General features: G+C 50.3%; 2 protein-coding genes across 7 annotated transcripts in view; one reads left to right on the top strand and one right to left on the bottom strand.

Annotated features, from left to right (window-relative positions):
• Window positions 1-12,910, top strand: part of SLC8B1 (solute carrier family 8 member B1) — a 30,877-nt gene extending 17,967 nt beyond the window's left edge. For both annotated transcript variants that reach the window (XM_059895297.1, XM_059895296.1), the window contains exons 13-17: window positions 5,298-5,419; window positions 6,955-7,108; window positions 7,891-7,971; window positions 9,132-9,196; window positions 11,767-12,910. In XM_059895297.1, the coding sequence (XP_059751280.1) occupies window positions 5,298-5,419; window positions 6,955-7,108; window positions 7,891-7,971; window positions 9,132-9,196; window positions 11,767-11,964 (620 nt within the window). In that variant the 3' untranslated portion in view covers window positions 11,965-12,910. The remainder of the gene's footprint in view (window positions 1-5,297; window positions 5,420-6,954; window positions 7,109-7,890; window positions 7,972-9,131; window positions 9,197-11,766) is intronic.
• A 227-nt stretch (window positions 12,911-13,137) lies between these two features.
• Window positions 13,138-18,688, bottom strand: part of TPCN1 (two pore segment channel 1) — a 64,257-nt gene continuing 58,706 nt past the window's right edge. For all 5 annotated transcript variants that reach the window (XM_059895290.1, XM_059895291.1, XM_059895292.1 and 2 more), the window contains 3 exons: window positions 17,788-17,927; window positions 17,522-17,602; window positions 13,138-15,817 (listed from right to left, as the gene is read on the bottom strand). In XM_059895290.1, the coding sequence (XP_059751273.1) occupies window positions 15,698-15,817; window positions 17,522-17,602; window positions 17,788-17,927 (341 nt within the window). In that variant the 3' untranslated portion in view covers window positions 13,138-15,697. The remainder of the gene's footprint in view (window positions 15,818-17,521; window positions 17,603-17,787; window positions 17,928-18,688) is intronic.

Raw genomic sequence — 18,688 nt, 5'->3', positions numbered from 1 at the left:
TCCTGCAGTCACTTGGTCCAGGCCCGCTGGCTCCAGATGGAGGCTGGACACCGGTGGCCCTCGGACCAAGTCCAGCCCTCTGGCTCATTCCCTTGCCTTACACAGTTTGCAGATTTCACGTCAAAATCCAGGGCTGGGCTTCTCAAGAAGGTCTGGGCCACATTCCTAAAAGCAAAATTGGCTGGAGCTGAGCAGAGGGGCACCCCCCGCCCCCTCACAATGCGGGTGCCCACTGACTGATTCCTCACAGGCCCCTCCATTGCCTACTGTGGGTGACCTGGGTGGGTTACTTCACTCATTTGTGTGACCTGGCTGGTCCCCACTGGCACTGAGTCTTCCCCCGCCTGCCCCAGGCTTTCCTTTTCTGACCTGCTCTGGCTAAAGCAATGCCCAGTCTTGTCGGGTGTCTTCTAACTCCTGCTACCTAGGTTCTTCCCGTTGTCTGACCTTAGTATCTCATGCTGCACATTCCTCTCTCTGTCATCTGGGCTCCTGCCCCTCAACCCAGGGGCATCTCCTGGAGTGGAGGTAGGGCTCTCGTAGCAAATGCATAGCTGGCTGTGGCTTTTTTGCTAAAGTGTGTCTGGATGAAAAGGCTGCCAGATTCTCTGTGTTTCGCCTCCATTTTATGGGAGGACACAGGCACTGAGGGAAGGAGCGTCCATCAGGACACAGTGTGGACCCAGAGCGGGGAAGGGCGCCCCCTACGGGTGCCAGCTGTCTGGTTCATTACAGCCGGCCTCTCCAGCCTGCGGGCTGGCTTCACCATCCTTGTGGCTTCTTAAAAGAGGGGCTCCCAAGCGTTAGTCATTCAGGAACGATCTTGATTTTTCTCTCACTCTAAACTGTTATATTTGATACTTAAATCAGCTCTTTTTTTTTTTTTTAATTTATTGGAAAGGAATCTGTATCACCTGCATCAGTAGGAAACTGGCATCATTTCCAATACATTTAAGGTATTTAAATTTGTTACAGTGAGAGAACTGATGAAGGAATCCGTTTCCTGAGATGTGATTCTATGATATGTAGTGTCTTGTCCACCTGCCCCAACACCATCTAGTGGTAGCTGGTCCAGGCTAATGCATTTGTGACCCCGCTTCTGGGCCGAGCACTGGATAGAACCCCCAGACTGTGGGAGTAGCGCAGTTATGCATGATGTACATAGCAGTTTATGGTAAAAATGGGTCATTTTAATACTGACACAGTACTCAATAATCTTGTAAATGTCCCATAAAAAAATGTCAGGGAACAGTTCAAGTAGAATTTCAGCTTTGGGTGCTGATGGTGGAGCTGAAGCTTCTTCCCTGAATCTTAGGGAGATGTGTTGTTCTTCTTTTCTGGTTTACAAGACCTGGGTAATGAAATATACTACAAAGACTCTTCATTTTAGGAGATTATTTTCAATGATGCCGATTACTGGTATAAATACTAGACTTAGAAAGAAGTATAAAATAGATGCTAGCTTTCCAATGATGTTGAAGGGGTGTTCTACAGGTTGTCCTCCAATTCATGTTAGTGTTAATAGGTCTGCTACTAGTACTCAGTACAGACACTGGCTAAGAGGTCGGAATGTTATGCTTCGTTGCTTGGATATGGGGAGTATTGGGATAAATGCTAGGATTAAGATTGAAATGACTAGGGCTGGAACTCCTCCTAATTTGTTGGGGATTGATCGTAAGATTGCCTATGTGAATAGGAAATACCATCTGGTTTAACGTGTGGTGGTGTGTTGAGGGGGTTGGCTGGGGTCTCCTAGTAAGTTGGGTGAAAATAAAATGAATATTAGTAATGCTAGAACTAGTAGTAAGGCAGCTAAGATGTCTCTAATTGTACAGTAGGGGTGAAATGGAATTTTATCTATGTCGGATGAAATTCCTGTGGGATTATTAGGTCCTGTTTCGGGAAGGAATGGTAGGTGGACAGCTGCTAGTGCTGCGATGATAAATGGGAGGATGAAATGGAAGGCGAAGAATCGTGAAAGAGTTGCTTTATCTACGGAGAAGCCGCCTCATTCATTCGACAAGTTTTGTCAAATGTATGGGATTGCTGAAAGAAGGTTGGTAATGACTGCCCTTCCTCAGAGTGATATTTGTCCTCATGGTAATGCATAGCCTATGAATGCAGTGGCTATAACTGTGACTAGCAGAATAATTCCAATATTTCATGTTTCTAGGAAAGTGTAGGACCCATAATATGGGCCATGTCCTACGTGAATAAATAGGCAAATAAAGAATATGGACGCTCCATTTGCATGTATATACCGAATGAGTCATCCATAATTTACGTCTCGGCAGATGTGTGTTACTGATGAGAAAGCGGTTACTGTGTCTGATGTATAGTGTATTGCTAGGAACAAGCCTGTCAGGATTTGTAAAATTAAACAAATACCTAGTAGAGAAACAAAATTTTATCATGATGAAATGTTTGATGGGGCTGGAAGATCAATAAGTGTGTTGATAATTTTTATTAATGGGTGTGATTTTCATATGTTGGTCATTAGTGTTCTTGTAGTTGAATAACAACGATGATTTTTCATGTCCTTGGACATGGTTAGATTCCTTGTAAGAATAATGATAACATACATTAATTTTGAGTACTATTTTTGTAATTAGTTTTGTGGGGTTTTCTTCAAAATCTTCACCTATTTATGGAGGACTTGGGTTGATTGTGGGTGGTGGTGTTGGTTTTGGAATTGTGTTGAATTTTGGTGGTTTGTTTTTAGGTTTAATGGTATTTTCGATTTATCTAGAGGGAATACTGGTAGTATTTGGTTATACAATGGCTGTGGCTACTGACCCTGAAGTTTGGGTTTCTTTTTTTTTTTTTTTAACTATTTTTATTTATTTATTTTTTTAAATAAATTTATTTATTTATGGCTGCGTTGGGTCTTGGTGTGCGTGGGCTTTCTCTAGTTGTGGCGAGCGGGGTCTACTTTTCGTTGCGGTGCGCGGGCTTCTCACTGAGGTGGCTTCTCTTGCTGCGGAGCACGGGCTCTAGGCGCGCGGGCTTCAGTAGTTGTGGCACGTGGATTTCAGTAGTTGTGGCTCACGGGCTCTAGAGCGCAGGCTCAGTAGTTGTGACTCACGGACTTACTTGCTCTGCGGCATGTGGGATCTTCCCAGACCAGGGCTCGAGCCCGTGTACCCTGCATTGGCAGGCGGATTCTTAACCACTGCGCCACCAGGGAAGTCCCGAAGTTTGGGTTTCTAATAAGACTGTTTTAGGAATATTTCTCTCAGGACTGACTGTAGAATTTTCAACAGTGCTGTAAGTTTTAAAAGACGAAGAGGTGGAAGTTTATTTAAGTTCAATGGGCTAGGAGATTGGGTTATTTATGACACAGGTGATTCTGGCTTTTTTTAACGAGGCAGCCATAGGAATTTCAGCGTTATATAGTTATGGTACTTGATTGGTAATTGTTACTGGTTGATTACTGCTTATTGGTGTTGTGGTTATTATGGAGTTTGCTCGTGGTAATTAAATAAAACTATGCTTAGAGTAAGGGTAATGAGGAATGATAGGAAATATAGTTTGATTAGACCTTTTTGGTCTGAAACTAGTGTAGAGAATTTAATTGAATAACGGAAGTGGTGGTTGGTAAAACTCTTTCTAGTCAGATTAAGTCTAGGAGAGAAGATGCTGATTTTTGGCTTGTTGATAGATTTAAGTAGGGTGGTAGGCAGTGTATGATAGTGGGAAAATACCCTACAAGGTTGGAGAATTTGAAGGTGCTTGAGAGGTAGTTAAATTTTAAGTTTTGTGTAGTAAGATTAATTTCACGTGCTAAAGTTAAAGCCTAGGACAGTCACTGAGGGCAGTTAATTTTAGGTAGAACAGTATGGTTATTAGGGGAACTGAATGTTGCTGGAGATAATAAATCCGGCAAAAATGCTTCCAGTTAATAAGCATTTAATAGAATTAATCAGGAGCGAGTTATTTTCATTGATTAAAGTTAAGGCGGAGAAGCGAGGATAGAGATAGAGAGCCCTGCCTGGGGGGTGCCGTGTCCACCAGCCAAGTCTCCCAATTTCACTGCCAACCTCCATCCTCCCTCTCTAGGCCACCCCCAGAGCCATCTTTCTAAAGTGCCACTGTTCACATGTTGTGGTCACTCCTCCACTCTTAAGACCTCCATGGCTCCCCCATGCCTCTTGGAAAAAGCCTGTGTCCTCCAACTATCATTCAAGGCCTCTGAGACCCTGAGCCAGCCACCTTCTCCAGGCCTTTTTCTGCTATTGATGACACTAACTTGCTCAATTCCTTCCCACCCGTCTCTTCCCTCTTCCTGTAGAACCCTTGTGCCCCTCTCTGCTTATGACTCAGCTCACATCCTCAGCACGCCAAGAAGTCCTTCCTGACTACGCCATGCCCCAGCCGCCTCCTGAAATTCCTCTAACACAGGACTGGGAAATACAGAGAAAGGACCTCTCACCCAGGCGTCAGGTTCCAAAGCCAGCTCTATAAGTAAAAGTCACATCCGTCAAAATTACCCCCTGAAAATCTCCCACAGTGTATTGTGCACACAATTTTATATATTCAGCCCCCTCGTGTAATCCTTATGCCCACTGCTGTTTGCGAGCCCATGAGCTAGACTAAAGAAAGAACAAAAGGAAAGTCTTGTTACATGTGCCTGGGCAGTTTAACCATCCATTGCCTTTGAGACTAGTGGTGAAAGGATGGTAGGTGGAGAATCCTAGAGTGTTCTGCCTGCCTGCAGGGTTTCCTCCCTTTGGTGTTTTTATATGAAGCCTCTGGAACCTTTGTAACTTTATAATGGATTGGTTTGTGGAGTAGACTTCTCAAGAGAGCCAGAATCAGTGAGTAAGGTTGTATTTGACTGTACAGTTCATCTCATGGAGCGATGCCCATCCATTGGTAATGCCTGGCTGGAGGGTGCTGTCTTGAAGCTCAGTTGGACCAAAGCATCATGGTTGATTAGTGATGTCTGCCATGGGCACGGGGAAGGATAGTGGTGGTGAGTAGTCTTAGCCATTCCCATCCTAGTTCCACAACAAAAGGCTGGAGAGTCTGTTTTTCATGTGTCTGTCTTTTCTTTCCAATGTGAGTAGCTTGCGGGCAGGGGCCGTGTCTTTAATTTCTGTCTCCCTGAAGTGTCTAGGACAGGGCTGGGCACATAGGAGGTATCTACCCTATATCCAAACAGTCGAATTTTATCTGTGGGTTTTATCCATAGGTCTCCCCTCCACAGCATCTCAGTCATTCTTAGGGGGCTTCCAGGAGGAGACGCCAAGTTGAAGCCACAGAGAGTACCAGCTCCCTTTCTCGTCCCTCTGCAGATGGCGTCTATGAGATAGGTGGCCTCTTTCCCGTCTGGGCCGTGGTGGTGATCGCAGGTACAGCCTTGGCTGCAGTGACCTTTTTTGCCACATCCAACAGTGAGCCCCCCAGGCTTCACTGGGTAAGAAACCTAGGCTCTCCAAGCTGGGAGAGGGGACACTGAGGTCTCCTGGGCAGATGTTCTGGGACACTTTGGCTGCTAATCACTTTCCACCATGACAGGTCTTTAAAGCCACTTTTAAGGAGTTTTGTGCCTGTTCAGGGTTCACTTCTTTTGGTAACAGCTTTATTTTATTGAGCTGTAATTCATACACCATACAAGTCACCCATTTGAGGTGTACAACTTAATGGTGTTCATTATATTCACAGAGCTGTGCAACCATCACCACAATTTGAGAGCATCTTCATCACCCCAAAAAGAAACCCTGTACCCAGTAGCAGTCTCTCCCCATCCTCCCCACCATCCCCTGGCCACCACGAGTCTGCTTTCTGCCTCTCTAGATTTTCCTGTTCTATGTATTTCACATACATGGAATCATACAATATGTGGTCTTTTATGACTGCCCTCTTTCCCTTAGCAAAATGTTTTCAAGGTTTATCCATGTTGTAGCATGTATCAGTACTTCATTCCTTTTCATGGTTGAATACTATTCGATTATACAGATATAGCATATTTTGTTTATCGATTCATCCATTAATGGACCCTGGGTTGTTTTTCCACTTTTTAGATATTATGAATAATGCTGCCATGACCATTGGTTTAAAATTTTTTCTGTAGAAATAATCCTTTCATTTCTCTTGGGTGTATTCCTGGGTCAAATGTGAACTGTATGTTTACCTTTTTAAAGACCTACCAGACTCTTTTTCACCATCCTAACTAGGAAGCACCTGGGTTCCTAACGATCACATTCCAGTGATGGAGTTGTTTGGTCTTTGGGGGTGTTTTTTCCCCATTCTCTCACCTCTGCAGGATGTTAAAAAATTTTTAGGTAGTTTGTCCAGAGACCTTTTCCTCAAAAGTTTACTTAATTTTTTTTTTTTTTTTTTTTTTTTTTTACTAATTATTGCTTTTAAAAATTCTAGTTTTTATTTTCAGAAACTCTGAATGGATGTACCAGCCCAAAGGAAGTTGAATTTTCAGCCAATTGGTTATTTAGAGAAATGGTCTTAGGCAGTGTTTCTTACTAGTCTTTGAGGTACTGACACATGTTCCAAGGTGGATGCACCTTGAAAACATGATGCTGAGTGAAAGAGGCCAGTCACGGAGGACCACGTATTGTGTGAGGCCATTTCTATGACATGTCTAGAATAAGCGAATCCAGAGAGACAGAAAATAGAGGAGTGATTGCCAGGGGCTGCGAGGAAGGTTGGGTGGGCTGGGGAGTGACTGGTCATGGGTATGGAGTTTCTTTTTCTGGTGAAGAGGTGGCATTTGGTCCATAGACTAGAAATCTGATGAAAGCTATGATGAACTCCTTTTTGACAAAATGGTAATATTGATCTAGCGTTTTATTGAGCACTTAATATATGCCAGGCTCTAACTGCTTTGCATCTACTAACTCATTTTATGCTCATGAGAACCTCACGGAATAGGTACTGTTATTGTCCCATTTTATAGCTGAGCAACTAAGGCTGTGTCCCTGTTCCCTCCCCCAGCTCTTTGCTTTCCTGGGCTTCCTGACCAGCGCCCTGTGGATCAACGCAGCTGCCACGGAGGTGGTGAACATCTTACGGTCCCTGGGTGTGGTCTTCCGGCTGAGCAACACCGTCCTGGGGCTCACGCTGCTGGCCTGGGGGAACAGCATTGGAGGTGACTTGGGGCCGGGTGGGCTTCTAGAATGAGCACAGCCACCTCACTGCTTTTTGCTCCTCCAGACAGAATTGCATGTGGGCAGGGGCGCCCGGGGCATCTGCCCTCAGCAGGCGCTCAGTGCCTGTCATTTGGAGTGACCATCACTGGGCATCGGGGTGGGATGGCCCAGACTGTACCTGAGCTGGGAGGCTCTGTAGAAGCCCCCAGCCTCTTCCCCACTCTGATGCATGGACACTCAATGGCTCCCCAGACTTCAGGCAGGACATGGAGCTCATTGCAGCCAACCAGGTGGAATGTGTCCGTGGGTGTGCGACATGGGTAGGCATTCACTCATACATACAGATATCCTTCTCTAGCTAGAGCTGCCAAGTACGGTTGGTCAGGTTGTGCACTGCCCAAGAGCATCCTGACAAGGGATCAGGGGGCCCAAAGTCTAGCTCTCCTTCCACTCACATTTTTGGGCCCCTTTTCCTAATTTGCACTGAGGTACTGTGTGTGCTAGCAGCAGATGGGACATGGGTGAAAGATTGGTGGTGGCATGTCACACCCTCAAAGTTGCCCCTGGTGGAAAAGAGGCAGGTAGAAGGAATTAAGGAGGGAATTGTGTCTTACGGGACGATGTGGCCTCCCATAGCACCCAGCCAGCTAGTGCCAGAGCCACGCAGACCTTCATCAGGGTTTGTTGAGTGAATGAATGTGGGTAGAATGAAGGAGTGAATGAACAAGAAGGGCCAGGGGAAGCCTTGCACAACTCAAGGCCTTCTTGTGTTTCCACACAGATGTCTTCTCAGATTTCACCCTGGCCCGCCAGGGCTACCCGCGGATGGCGTTCTCGGCCTGTTTTGGTGGCATCATCTTCAGTATCCTTTCTGGGGCTGCCCTTCCCTCAGTGCTGGGAGCCAAGGCTGTGCTCCGTGGCCCCCCACCCCACCCCGCCCCGCCCCGGATTGGCTTTCACTGGAACACGTGGGGCAGGTGATGCGGCTGCTTAAGCTCAGCTTTTTCATCTGTAAAAATGGGGATATTGAGAGGACTGATCTCATAGGTTGTTATAAGGATTGAATGAGGTGACAGAAGTGCTTTGCACCTGGCAAACAGCAGTGATGGCAGATATTCGTCTTGTTAGGGCAGAGGTATTATTAGTAGGTGCCCACACACTAAGCTTGTGGAAGACCCCTCCCTCTTGCTTACAGATGTCATGGTCTGTAGATGTCAGGGTTGGCAAACTTTTTCTTAAAGGGCCAGAGAGTACATATTTTAGATTCTGTGGACCATAGGATCTCTTTTGCAACTCCTCAACTCTGCTGTTGTAATGTGAAAACAGCCATGGGCAATACATAAACAAATGGGCGTGACTGGGTCCCAATATAACTTCATTAATAAAAGCAGGCCTTGGGCCGGATTGTCCTGCAGGCTTTAATTTGCCACCCCTTGGTCTATATAGAAAAGGCAGGGTCAGGCCGCCTGGGGCTGTGAAAAAGACAGGGCTTTGAATGTGGACAGTCTTGGGTGCCGGTTTCAGCGCTGCCGCATGCCAGCGGTGTGACCTGTGTGCAGCATGCCTCCTGCTGTCTGTCACTCCCAGGTGCTCACTGTGACCCGCTCCTGGCTTTAGGGCTGTGGCTTCTCCTGACCACAGCCCTAAAGCCAGGTTGGGGTGGGAAGGACGGAGCCCTTGCTGGAGCAGCGTCCCCTGAACAACCCCTAGGGGTGGCCCCGAGACATGCTCCGTCACCAGTCTCCCCAATGGACCATGGGTGGTCACTTCACCTCGCTTCCCATTTCTCCATCTTACCAGGTACCAAGCGTTTCTGTCACCTCCTGCGATCCTTACAGACTGAGGCAAAATGTGCACTGGAGACTCTCTTAGAGGCGCTAAAACTGGATAAGGTCTCCTCAGATAGGGTGGCTTTTGGGGGGAGGGGGGAACACAGCCAGAGATCAGAAAGAAAGCCAGTGGGCCGTGTGGTTGGGGTTATGGGGCGTTATGTTCTGGCAAACTTCCTGAGCTGGGCTGCAGATATCCTGGTGGGCGTGGGGCTGGGCTGCCTGCTCCAGATCTCCAGGGGCCACGTGGAGGTGGAGGTGAGTGGCCAGATGCTTCTGCAGGGGCCTCCTCATAAAGCTCTCTTCTCCTCCTCCCCTCTCCCCCCTCCTCCCTCGCCCTCCTCCTCCCCCTCCCTTTTTCTCCCCCTCTTCCCGGTCCTCCTCTTCCCCCTCCCTCCTCTGGACCGGAGACCATTCACATCTCAGTAGATGACACTTACTGGGGAGAGGACTTGTCTAAATTTGCGACGTGTCTGATTTGTAGAATACCTTAAAAACATTTTGCATATAGGGTTAAAAAAGGTATTCCTTGCAAGGTCACAGAGTAATTAAGATGTAGCTTTGAGGGAAAGGGGCAGGAAGGCCCAGGATTGGGGTCTTGGTCTCATCACTGAAGTCTCTTGCTATGTGACTTTGAATGAATCAGGACTCTGAGGATCTTTGAGCCTCAGTTTCCTCACCTGTGAAATGGGGTTGATGCCTCCCCTACCACCACCACCACAAGCTTCCTGGATAAGCAGACATGAGGTAAGGGCCAGGCTGAACACCTTATCCTACCACTGCCTGGAGGGAACAGGCTCGGGTGAGAGAGAATGTTGGCAACAGCCCAGAAAGGGGGTATCTCCATAGATTTGGAGAAGTTCTGAAATGCACTGAGCAGCAGAGTTTCTTTGGGTTCAAGGGCACCCAGGAATTTCCTGGGAACACGTGAGACCTCCTGACCCAGGCATTCCAGGGGCTGGGGGCTGGAAACCTGCATTTTAAACATGCTCCCTGGGGACCGATGAAGGTTTGGACACTTGAGAAACAGGTTTCCAACAAGGTTGAAAACTCAAACACTACTTCAGGGCAGGTAACCAAATCGTGTGGGTGACTCAGGTGGGCCTCCTGTGGCCAGATAATCCAGCTTTCCTAGAGAAGAAATCGAGATTCCTAAGTGAAGTTTTCTCTTTGAAAATGTTGCACAGGGCCAGCAGCACCCTGTGCAAGGCAGAGTCAACCCAGATTCGGGCCCCAGCTTTGCATTCCCAAGGACTTGGATTCAGAGGCCAAACCAGAGAAGGATGGAGATGAGACGGGGAGCGGATGTGGCCCAGGGGATGGTTTTAAGGCTAATCGCGTGGAAGCACTTGGAATGTGCAGCTGAATGATGGCGTCGTTAATGGGAACAAAGTCGCCCACCTCTTTCTCCAGGAGGCAGCTAGTTCTTGAACAGATTCTTGCGGCTGACTTGTAATTAACTGGCAGCAGGGCCGGCCTTTCACAGTGGCCACGCCCATAAGCAAATAGCTACTTACCGCTTGAAAAGTTTGCTTTTCTAAGGGGTAAACACCCTGTGTCTGCAAATTTTGTTTATACTCTTCATGGGTTTAATAGGTTCCTTTCATTCTCGATTTTCGGGCGGCTCCTGATACTGAGGCTTTAGGGGTTGGCCCCCTGAGAGCCCTACTTCTTTTCTCTGGCTCCTTGTGGAATGTGTGGGGGTGGGTATGTCCGTCTGTCTGCATTCCACTGCCTTTGTTTGTGCTCCTGCTTTTAATTGCATAAGACATAGGGCATCATGAGAGGTCATCATAGAAGGATGTCCATGGCGTATTGTTGGCTGAAAAACAGGTTGCTCTTAAACACGTACCTATTGTTTGGTCCCATTTGTGGTTTCAGAATGGATGGACAGGCCTGTATGTGCACACGTGTACCCACACATCTGTGTGTACATGTATCATTGTATGGGGAGACAGGGTAGGGTATGAGCTTGGACTTCGGACTTGGGCTCTGTCACGTACTACAGCTGACCCTTGAACAACGTGGGAATTAGGGGTGCTGAGTCCCTGACACAGTCGCAAATCCGAGTACTGCTATCTCTGCCTCAAAAGCAAAGGAATTGATAAATGACTGACCCGGGGACAGGATGCCGAAAGAGTTTGCATAGAATCACGACTCAAACCGCTAGCTCTTTCGATTCCACATACTGTGATCTCTAATTCAACACAAATGTTTTCCCCCCCACGCTTAAAGATCGTGAAATGAAAATACAGTGCTATAGTTGTTGAAAAAAGTCCCCATATAAGCGGACCCATGCAGTTCAAACCAGTGTTGTTCAAGGGTCGGCTGTACTCAGTTTCCTCACTGTGGATTGGTCCTAACGGTCTCCTTATGTGATGGGGAGATAAAAGACTAAGGTGGGTGTAATATACCTAGCATAGCACCTAGGGTTAAGTCTTCCATATATGTTAGATAGATGCTAACTAAATCTGAAAGGGAGAGAAGTAGGAAGAGGACAATTTCATTTCCTTTTATTCTGTGTTGCTGGAGAATTTTTCAACTATTGCATGTAATATATATATGTATACATATATATGCATATTTTTATATATACATACATATCTACATATACATATATATATAAAACCTATATGAATTAGTTTCCTAGGGCTGCCATAACAAATTACTGCATACCAGGTGGCTTAAAAACATTGAACTTCAAGGTGTGGGGTGCCATCCCGCTGGGCAGGCCGAAAGTCCCTCCCTGGCCCCTAAGGAGGCGCCCTCAAACCTCAGTTTGACTGTCGGCTGCGGTGACCCAGCCTCTCTCCCCGTGTTCCCCGCAGCTGGAGCCGGATGGACTGTTGGTGTGGGTCTTGGCTGGCACCCTAGGCCTCAGCCTCGTCTGTTCCCTGGTCTCGGTCCCACTGCAATGCTTCCAGCTGAACAGAGTTTACGGCTGCTGCCTGCTCCTCTTGTACTTGACCTTCCTCCTGGTGGCCCTGCTCACTGAATTTGGAGTGATTCACTTGAAAACTGTGTGAGTGAAGCTGTGTCGGGGTCCGCCTGGTGGTCGGGGGTGTCACCGCAGGCGGTGAGACCGAGGATGAAGTGCCTTCGTTAGAACCCGCTCAGGCGAGTGTGGCCGAGGCAGAGACCATGAACGGGGCGTCGCCGCTGTGTGCAGTAAGGACAGCTAAACCTTGTTTCTGGGACTGCGGAGGCTGGGCTTCCCTGTGGACAGAGTTCCAGGCAGGAGGTAGAAGACTTCCTTGCGTTATCTACAGAGCCTCTTGAAAGTTGGGGTCTGGGGCGAAGGGAATGCCTGGGTGCCTTCCAGGCTGGAGACAGTTGTGGAGGCCCAGGCCCCTCCCCATAGTCACCCCCTGTTGCCTTCCCGCTTCTTCTCTCAGGGCTGCCAAACCCGGGTTTAGGGAGTCAGGGTGACTTGGACCTGGCAGATAGAACAGCTTGTGCGCTGTGGGCCTCAGGCCGATGCGGGCTGAGTTCTAGAGCTGCGCTGTCCAACAGAAATAGAATGTGAGACACGTACCTAATTTTGAATCTTCTAGTCGCCACATTAATAAAACCAAAAGAAAAAGGTGAAATTAATGATAATATATATCACTCCAAAATAGCAGCCAGTGGCACTGGCCCATTAGTGGCTGCCATATTGGACGGCACAGCTCTAGACTCTGCCTCTAGAACTGTCTGCTGGCTTCAGAGGTTTCCCCAGCTGCAAAACAGGAGTCAGTTTGACTGTGCCCTGTGCCTACCTCAGGGGGAGCCCTGGGCTGGGGTTCCTTTGCCTGCGAGCTTCTGGGAGGGTGATGACCGCTCCCGGGCGCCTTCCTGCTGTCAGCCAGTGACCTGCCTTTTCAATAAGCAGCTCTTCCATTTGCTCAATGCCTTATGCCGGCAGTAAAGGGACTCAGCTGTCTTTTTTTCCAATGAAAAAATTATTAAATATTTCAAGTATACAGAAAATAACATACACCCAGCTGTTACTAGTTCTTCTTAACCTGGGTCAGGTTGACAAGTGGTCGGTTCCAGGGCCAAAGGCTCTTGGGCCTGACGGATCTGGACTTTGTGGCATGTCTAGGGGTGGGGCTGAGGTAGGGTCAGGAACGGGCAGGGATGGGTCCTCTCCCTGTTCCCCACGATCTCAGAAGCCACCGAATGGTGCCTGGTGGAAGTCACGAGGCAGCAGCCACGTGTACAAAGCAGAGGCTCTTTTATTAATATGGCAGAAATCCGGAGACGCGGTGGGTTTCCTAGGTAACAAATCGCCATTGTACAAAAACCTTACAGCGTTGCTCCCTCTGTCTGTACAAAATGATTGTCACGTGGTGTGGAGTAAGGCTGGGTTGGGGGAGGGAAGCAAGGAGGAGGGGCCAGATGGTGTGCCCCCCAAAGCGGGGCAGGGGCACAGGGCCATCACAGACACTGACAGGTGGCGTGACCCGGACCCAGTCGGCGCATCTCACCTTGGTGGTGTTCAGCAGACGTGGGAGGTGAGAGGGCATCCGAGCTGGATGTCCCGGGTCCCCAGAGCTCACAGCCCTGGGCGACACCCGCTCCCTGCTTGACAGCCTGTGTGCAAGCTGGAGGGCCAACTTGAGGAGGCCCCCAGTGACGCCGAGGGGGCAGCTGTCCTGAGCCTCAGTCACGAGGGCGCCCACCAGCGGCTGGAGTCCGGTGCACCAGCACTGGTGCCCCTTGGCCTTCATCCCGTCCCTGGCTAAAACCAGGGCCTTTCACAGGATGGGGTTGGGAGGCCTGGACTAGATCCCACTCTTCCTGGTACCAGCCTTCACCCTGGGGGCTGGGGGGCTGCGCTCAGTTTCCCTGGCGCCCCTCCCAGGTTTCAGCCTCCTGGGGGCAGATGCTGAGGTCGGAGGACTCACGCCCTCCTCTGAAAGCTGCCCCTTGACTCCTGCTTCCAGAATGCCCGTTTCAATACACAAAAGCTAAAAGGCACCCAAATGTGCAAAGTTCCTTCTCTGGAGAGGGGAAGGGGTCGTGGCCTGGGGCTTGGTGCCGAGCTGCCTGCGAAGCCCGTGGCCCTCCAGAGATAAAGAGGACAACGTCTGTCTCCCGATTCCCTTGGGGAATCTCAGTGGTTCTCAGTGATCCGTTGTTTCCCTAAAGGGCTATGCTTTAAAAACAGAAACGTCCACCACTTCTCCCCTAGTGAGGGGCAGAGCTGTGTGGTGCTGGCCGTGGGACGAGCCCGTCCAAGGCCGCAGTCGAGAAGACTTGGCCGTGGAGACGGGGCACCGCACCCCGGCATCAGGCCCTGCCCGGCTGGGAAGAGGATGTGGCGAGGGGGAGTTTGCCCACCCGCCTCCCTAAGTCACGGAGGCAGTGGAGGCAGCTGGAAAGCGGGGATTGGGGCAGGACGCCCAGCGCGGGCCGCTTCCCCTGCCCCCCCCCCCCCGCCCCTTTCATCCCTGCTTCTGCCGCCTCTGCCGCCTGCACTGAGATAGGCTCACAGCGCAGGAGAGCTGAGCCGAGGCTCCCCCTGCTCTGACCCCGCTTCTGCCGCTGCCACCGCCGCTCACCGGAGCTGCCAACGCCGACAGCCCGCTATGGGTTCAAGCCCCGACTGCATCCTGATCTCAGAGAACTCTCCCAAGGTCCCTGGGGAACTCAGGAAACTGACAGGCCACCTGAACCTACTGCCGGGAGTGGAAACCTTGGGGTGAGCCGCGTCCCCAGCCCTACCTCAGTCAAGTCCACGGAGGGCGACTGCTCAAGGTAAGGGGGCAGCTGGCCAAGGAGACCAGCGGGTTGAGCCGCAGGGCAGCCGTGCACGGCCCGAGGTGAGCCTCTGTGCTCTCTGCTCCCGTTTCCAGCGAATGCACACACGTGAAGGATCTGCTGTTGTCTTTAGCAGAATCCTGAATTAACCAAAATGTCTTTTTGCTTGAACAGGACGAGCCCAAGGAAAAGGGATTTAAGGAGAAAGCCCATTTCAGGACCTGGTCTGGGGTGGTAGCCATCGGCCTGGCCTCTTGCCTGTCTTTCTCCTCCTCCTGGGCTGTGACTCCAAAGGCCATTTTAGAAGGATTTTCAGCAACAAGGGTTGAAACGAAAAGAAGGGTAGGTGAGAAGGCTCACGGAGCCGGGATACGGCCTCTCTCGCCTCCTGGCACTGGCTGCGATCTGACCATACGGAATAACCACAGCCCTGGATCACTCGTTCCAGTAGGCGCTGGGTACTGGTCCCCCAAGGGAACGCCCAATTTCATTATCATATCTAGAGACATACCAACCCGAGGATGTGGGTTCTTTCCTTCCTAAGTGGTTTTGTCCCTAAAGCAGAACACAGAAACCCCAGGATGTGGGCTGCAGGGCAGGTTAGTGGGGAAGCTAGCTTGTCAGCCTGGGTGGGATTCTGAAAGCAGCATCAGGAAGACGGTGTGGATCTGGCCTAGGGACGCTGGCCCACGTTGAAGGCAAGCCCTGCAGAGATCCATTCAAGTGCTCTTGTGAAGGGGCCTTCTGGAGCTTTCCATGTTAAGAAGAGCTCCTAGTGGCCTGATCCCCCAAAAATGAAATTGACTTCTGGGCTTAACAGGGCAAGGTGGGTACAAAGCAAACCTCATCTTGTCTGCCTGTCTTTTCTTCTTCCTATATATAAATATGTGCATATTTATGAACGTGTGTATATATATATAAAACATATATATACACACACATTATTCTGATACACTGCAGTAAAATAATACTATTGTGTTATTGCATAGAAGAGCTGGCTTTCGCGGGCTGGGCTTAGGTGATGGTCTGGGAGCGCTGGCGGCCGCCCGGAGGCTGCTGGGCGGTGGGGACCACGCAGCCGCTGAGCTGCCGTTGCTGCTCCTCCTGCTTCCGGGCGTGTTCCGCATACCACTCCTAAAGCAGAGCAGACAGGGCGCTGAGCGGCCCCCAGCCTCACGGGGTCACCCGGGCCGGGCAGTGCTGTGACCCTCCAGCCTCGGCAGCGGAGCCAGGGCTGCCAGCCCACCGTGCCCCGCCCCCCGCCCAGATCTGCTGGGAATTCTGAATGGGACCCTAGATAGAAGAATGACGATGCAATCTTTCCCTTTTTAACTAGAGATTTGCAAACCTCCTTGTCAAGTGTGCCTGGCCCCGTCACCCCTTTCAGTGAGGCCCGGGTAGTAATAATCACCCTTCACTTGTGAACATGATCTGTGTGGTTCACAAAGGGATGTGTGCCCCCCACCCCCTCGCCAACCCCCCGTGTTATCCCTTTTGAGCTGGGTGTCCTCATTTCACATCCAGGAAACCCGAAGCTCAGAAGCTGTGTAAAGTTGTATGAAGCTTGAGTGCGTCTCCCAACTCCCCGGTTGCTTTGCCGCCCTCCAAAATGGCTGTGAGAGCATTTTGAAAAAAACCAAATAGCTCACCCGCCTAAGACTATTATCATTATATCATCCGACATTTTCAGGGACAGACGCATTCAGGTAATAGAGAAATTTTAAATATAAACCCTATGTTTTTAAAGAGTCTGAACCACAGAACTTTAGAGCTTAAAAAATTAGAGAGATGGCCTAGTTCTGTGACCCCTCATTCTGCAGAGGGGGAGACTGAGGCCAGGAGTGGATGGCCAGGCAGCGTGTCTAGTGCCGTCCCCTCCTCTGCTTTGTGAGGCAGCGACTGTCCCCCTTTCATAGATGGGGATGGGCTGCGTGACCTGCCCCAGGTCACGGAGCCTGGAATCAAACCCGGGTTTTATGACACCAGAGCTCATGTTGGTTCCTCATCTCTGTGATTCCGAGTGCAGTGATTGGCCAGGTATTCGCCCAGACCCCTTGTGTTTTTACAGATAAGGTGCGAGTCGCTTCAGGGGACTGCAGCCTCCCGGCCTTTTGGGCTCAGACCCTGGTCATCACTGTCCCAGGGAAACAAGGGTTTCCAGCCTGAAAACAGCATAGTCACAGTGGCTGGCGAGGGAGCTGGGAGCCTGGGCCGATGGGTGGCCCGAAGTCCATGGCTCTGTCTGGGCTGCAGAGCGCCAGCCCACAGGGTGCTTCACAAGCTCTTTCATTTAGCAGCCAATGTGGGAAGACTGGGAGAGTTTGCAAAAAAAAACTCTGACCTTTCCCTTCTCTTAAATTAGAAAACAAAAACAATCAAAAACCCCAAGAGAGCCAGGCGCAGCAGGCCCTTGTTCCTATCGGGCAATGTCTGGCTGGATGTGGGAAGGACCATCCTCTTTGAAGAGGCCGGTCCAGGCCAGCTTGCCAGGGCCCCCCATGCTCCCTGCTCTGCCCGGTACGTCTCCCGCTGTACGCGTTTCCTTTGCTGTTCTGGCTCAGAGGAGGAGGATGAGACGAGGTCAGTGACATATGTGGAAGAGTGACAGGGTGGCTGTTTATGTTGGGGGATGCTTCAAGGGTTCAAGGCTGAGCCCTGAAGCCTGCCCCCACCTGAGCAGTGGTCCACTGGTAGTGGTCCCAACAGATAATCCCATAGCTCCCCACTAAGCTCCCCACACAACTCAAGACGGGGACCAGAGAGCAGCCTCTGCTCAGCAGCGGCGAGGACCACTCCCGGGCAGGAGGATCTGGGCAGCATGGTCAGGGGCGCTCCTACCTGAATCTCCTCTTGGTACATCTTTAGGCTCAGATCGCTTTTGGTCCTCGATCTCCGTCCCAGAAACACCAAGGTATTTTGCTAGAGAAGAACAGAGAGGCTACAGGACCCGGCCTCACCCCCTCTTCTGGCTTCTGCGACGGTGCCCCCCAGAAGTGTCACCAAAACTTGAGGGGATGGACAGTGGGGGAGGGTTTGCACTAAGCCACAACCCGCTCCCTCTGTGGGACGAGAGGGTTTGCACTAAGCCACAACCCGCTCCCCACCTCGTATCTCTCCATCTGGGAGAGGATCTTGAGCAGCTGGGCGATGTCCGAGGCGGCTCCCCATGCCTCCCGGTAGAGCTTCAGGACAGCAATCAGCTCATCTTTGGAGATTTCCTTCTCAAGGGTGATACCGCCATCAACTGCAGGACGGGAGGGTGGCAGGGGGAAGGAGCCTGGGACTCAGAGCCCCCAGTCTGGCTTGGTTTAGCCATCCTCCCTGCTCCCTATGGGCACCTTAAGGTTCCCTCTCCCAGCAAAACCCTGGATCAGCACGACCACCCCCCCCTCCACCATCTGGAACTCATGTCCCTCCCCATCCCCTCCCTTTGCTGGGCTGTCAGGAGCGCTGGTCAGGCCACCAGCTTACAGGGGACAGAGGGTTTCAGGAGGGAGTCTCCAAGCAAAAAGAAAATGATCAGGTAGTCTGAGAGGACAGAGATTTGGAAACAAGTAGTAACAGGGATGTGGCAGTTCTGATGGAGAATCTGGAAAGAATGAAGGATCGTTAGGCAGAAAGCTATGCACTCCAGGAAAAGGGAGGCAAGGGGTCGCAAGCTGCAGAAGGAAGTAGTATTAGGCTCTGTGGTCAACGGTATTTACACCGTTTAAATCAAGAGCCAGAGGACAAACATGTGGTTTAGAAATGTGGAGACGATAACTAAAAAAGGGGGAACAGCTAAGGATGAACAGTTGGGGAGGTGAGAAAGGCGGGACAGAGGGCTGCTGGGGTCACAATCAGCCTGTGATTTTTCTTGATCTCTGAGCTGTACTGTTCTGATTTTTAAAATGAGATCACGTGCATTTTTCTGTCATTAAATATTTGAAAAATCAATGCAAATAAGAGATCAAGAAAGCTAAGCCAGGACTTGGGTGGTGGCACAGTGGTTAAGAATCCGCCAGC

The sequence above is a fragment of the Balaenoptera ricei genome, chromosome 14, assembly GCF_028023285.1.
Source record: "Balaenoptera ricei isolate mBalRic1 chromosome 14, mBalRic1.hap2, whole genome shotgun sequence".
NCBI classification, from domain to species: Eukaryota; Metazoa; Chordata; class Mammalia; order Artiodactyla; family Balaenopteridae; genus Balaenoptera; species Balaenoptera ricei.
This window is presented reverse-complemented; position numbering and strand designations above follow the sequence as displayed.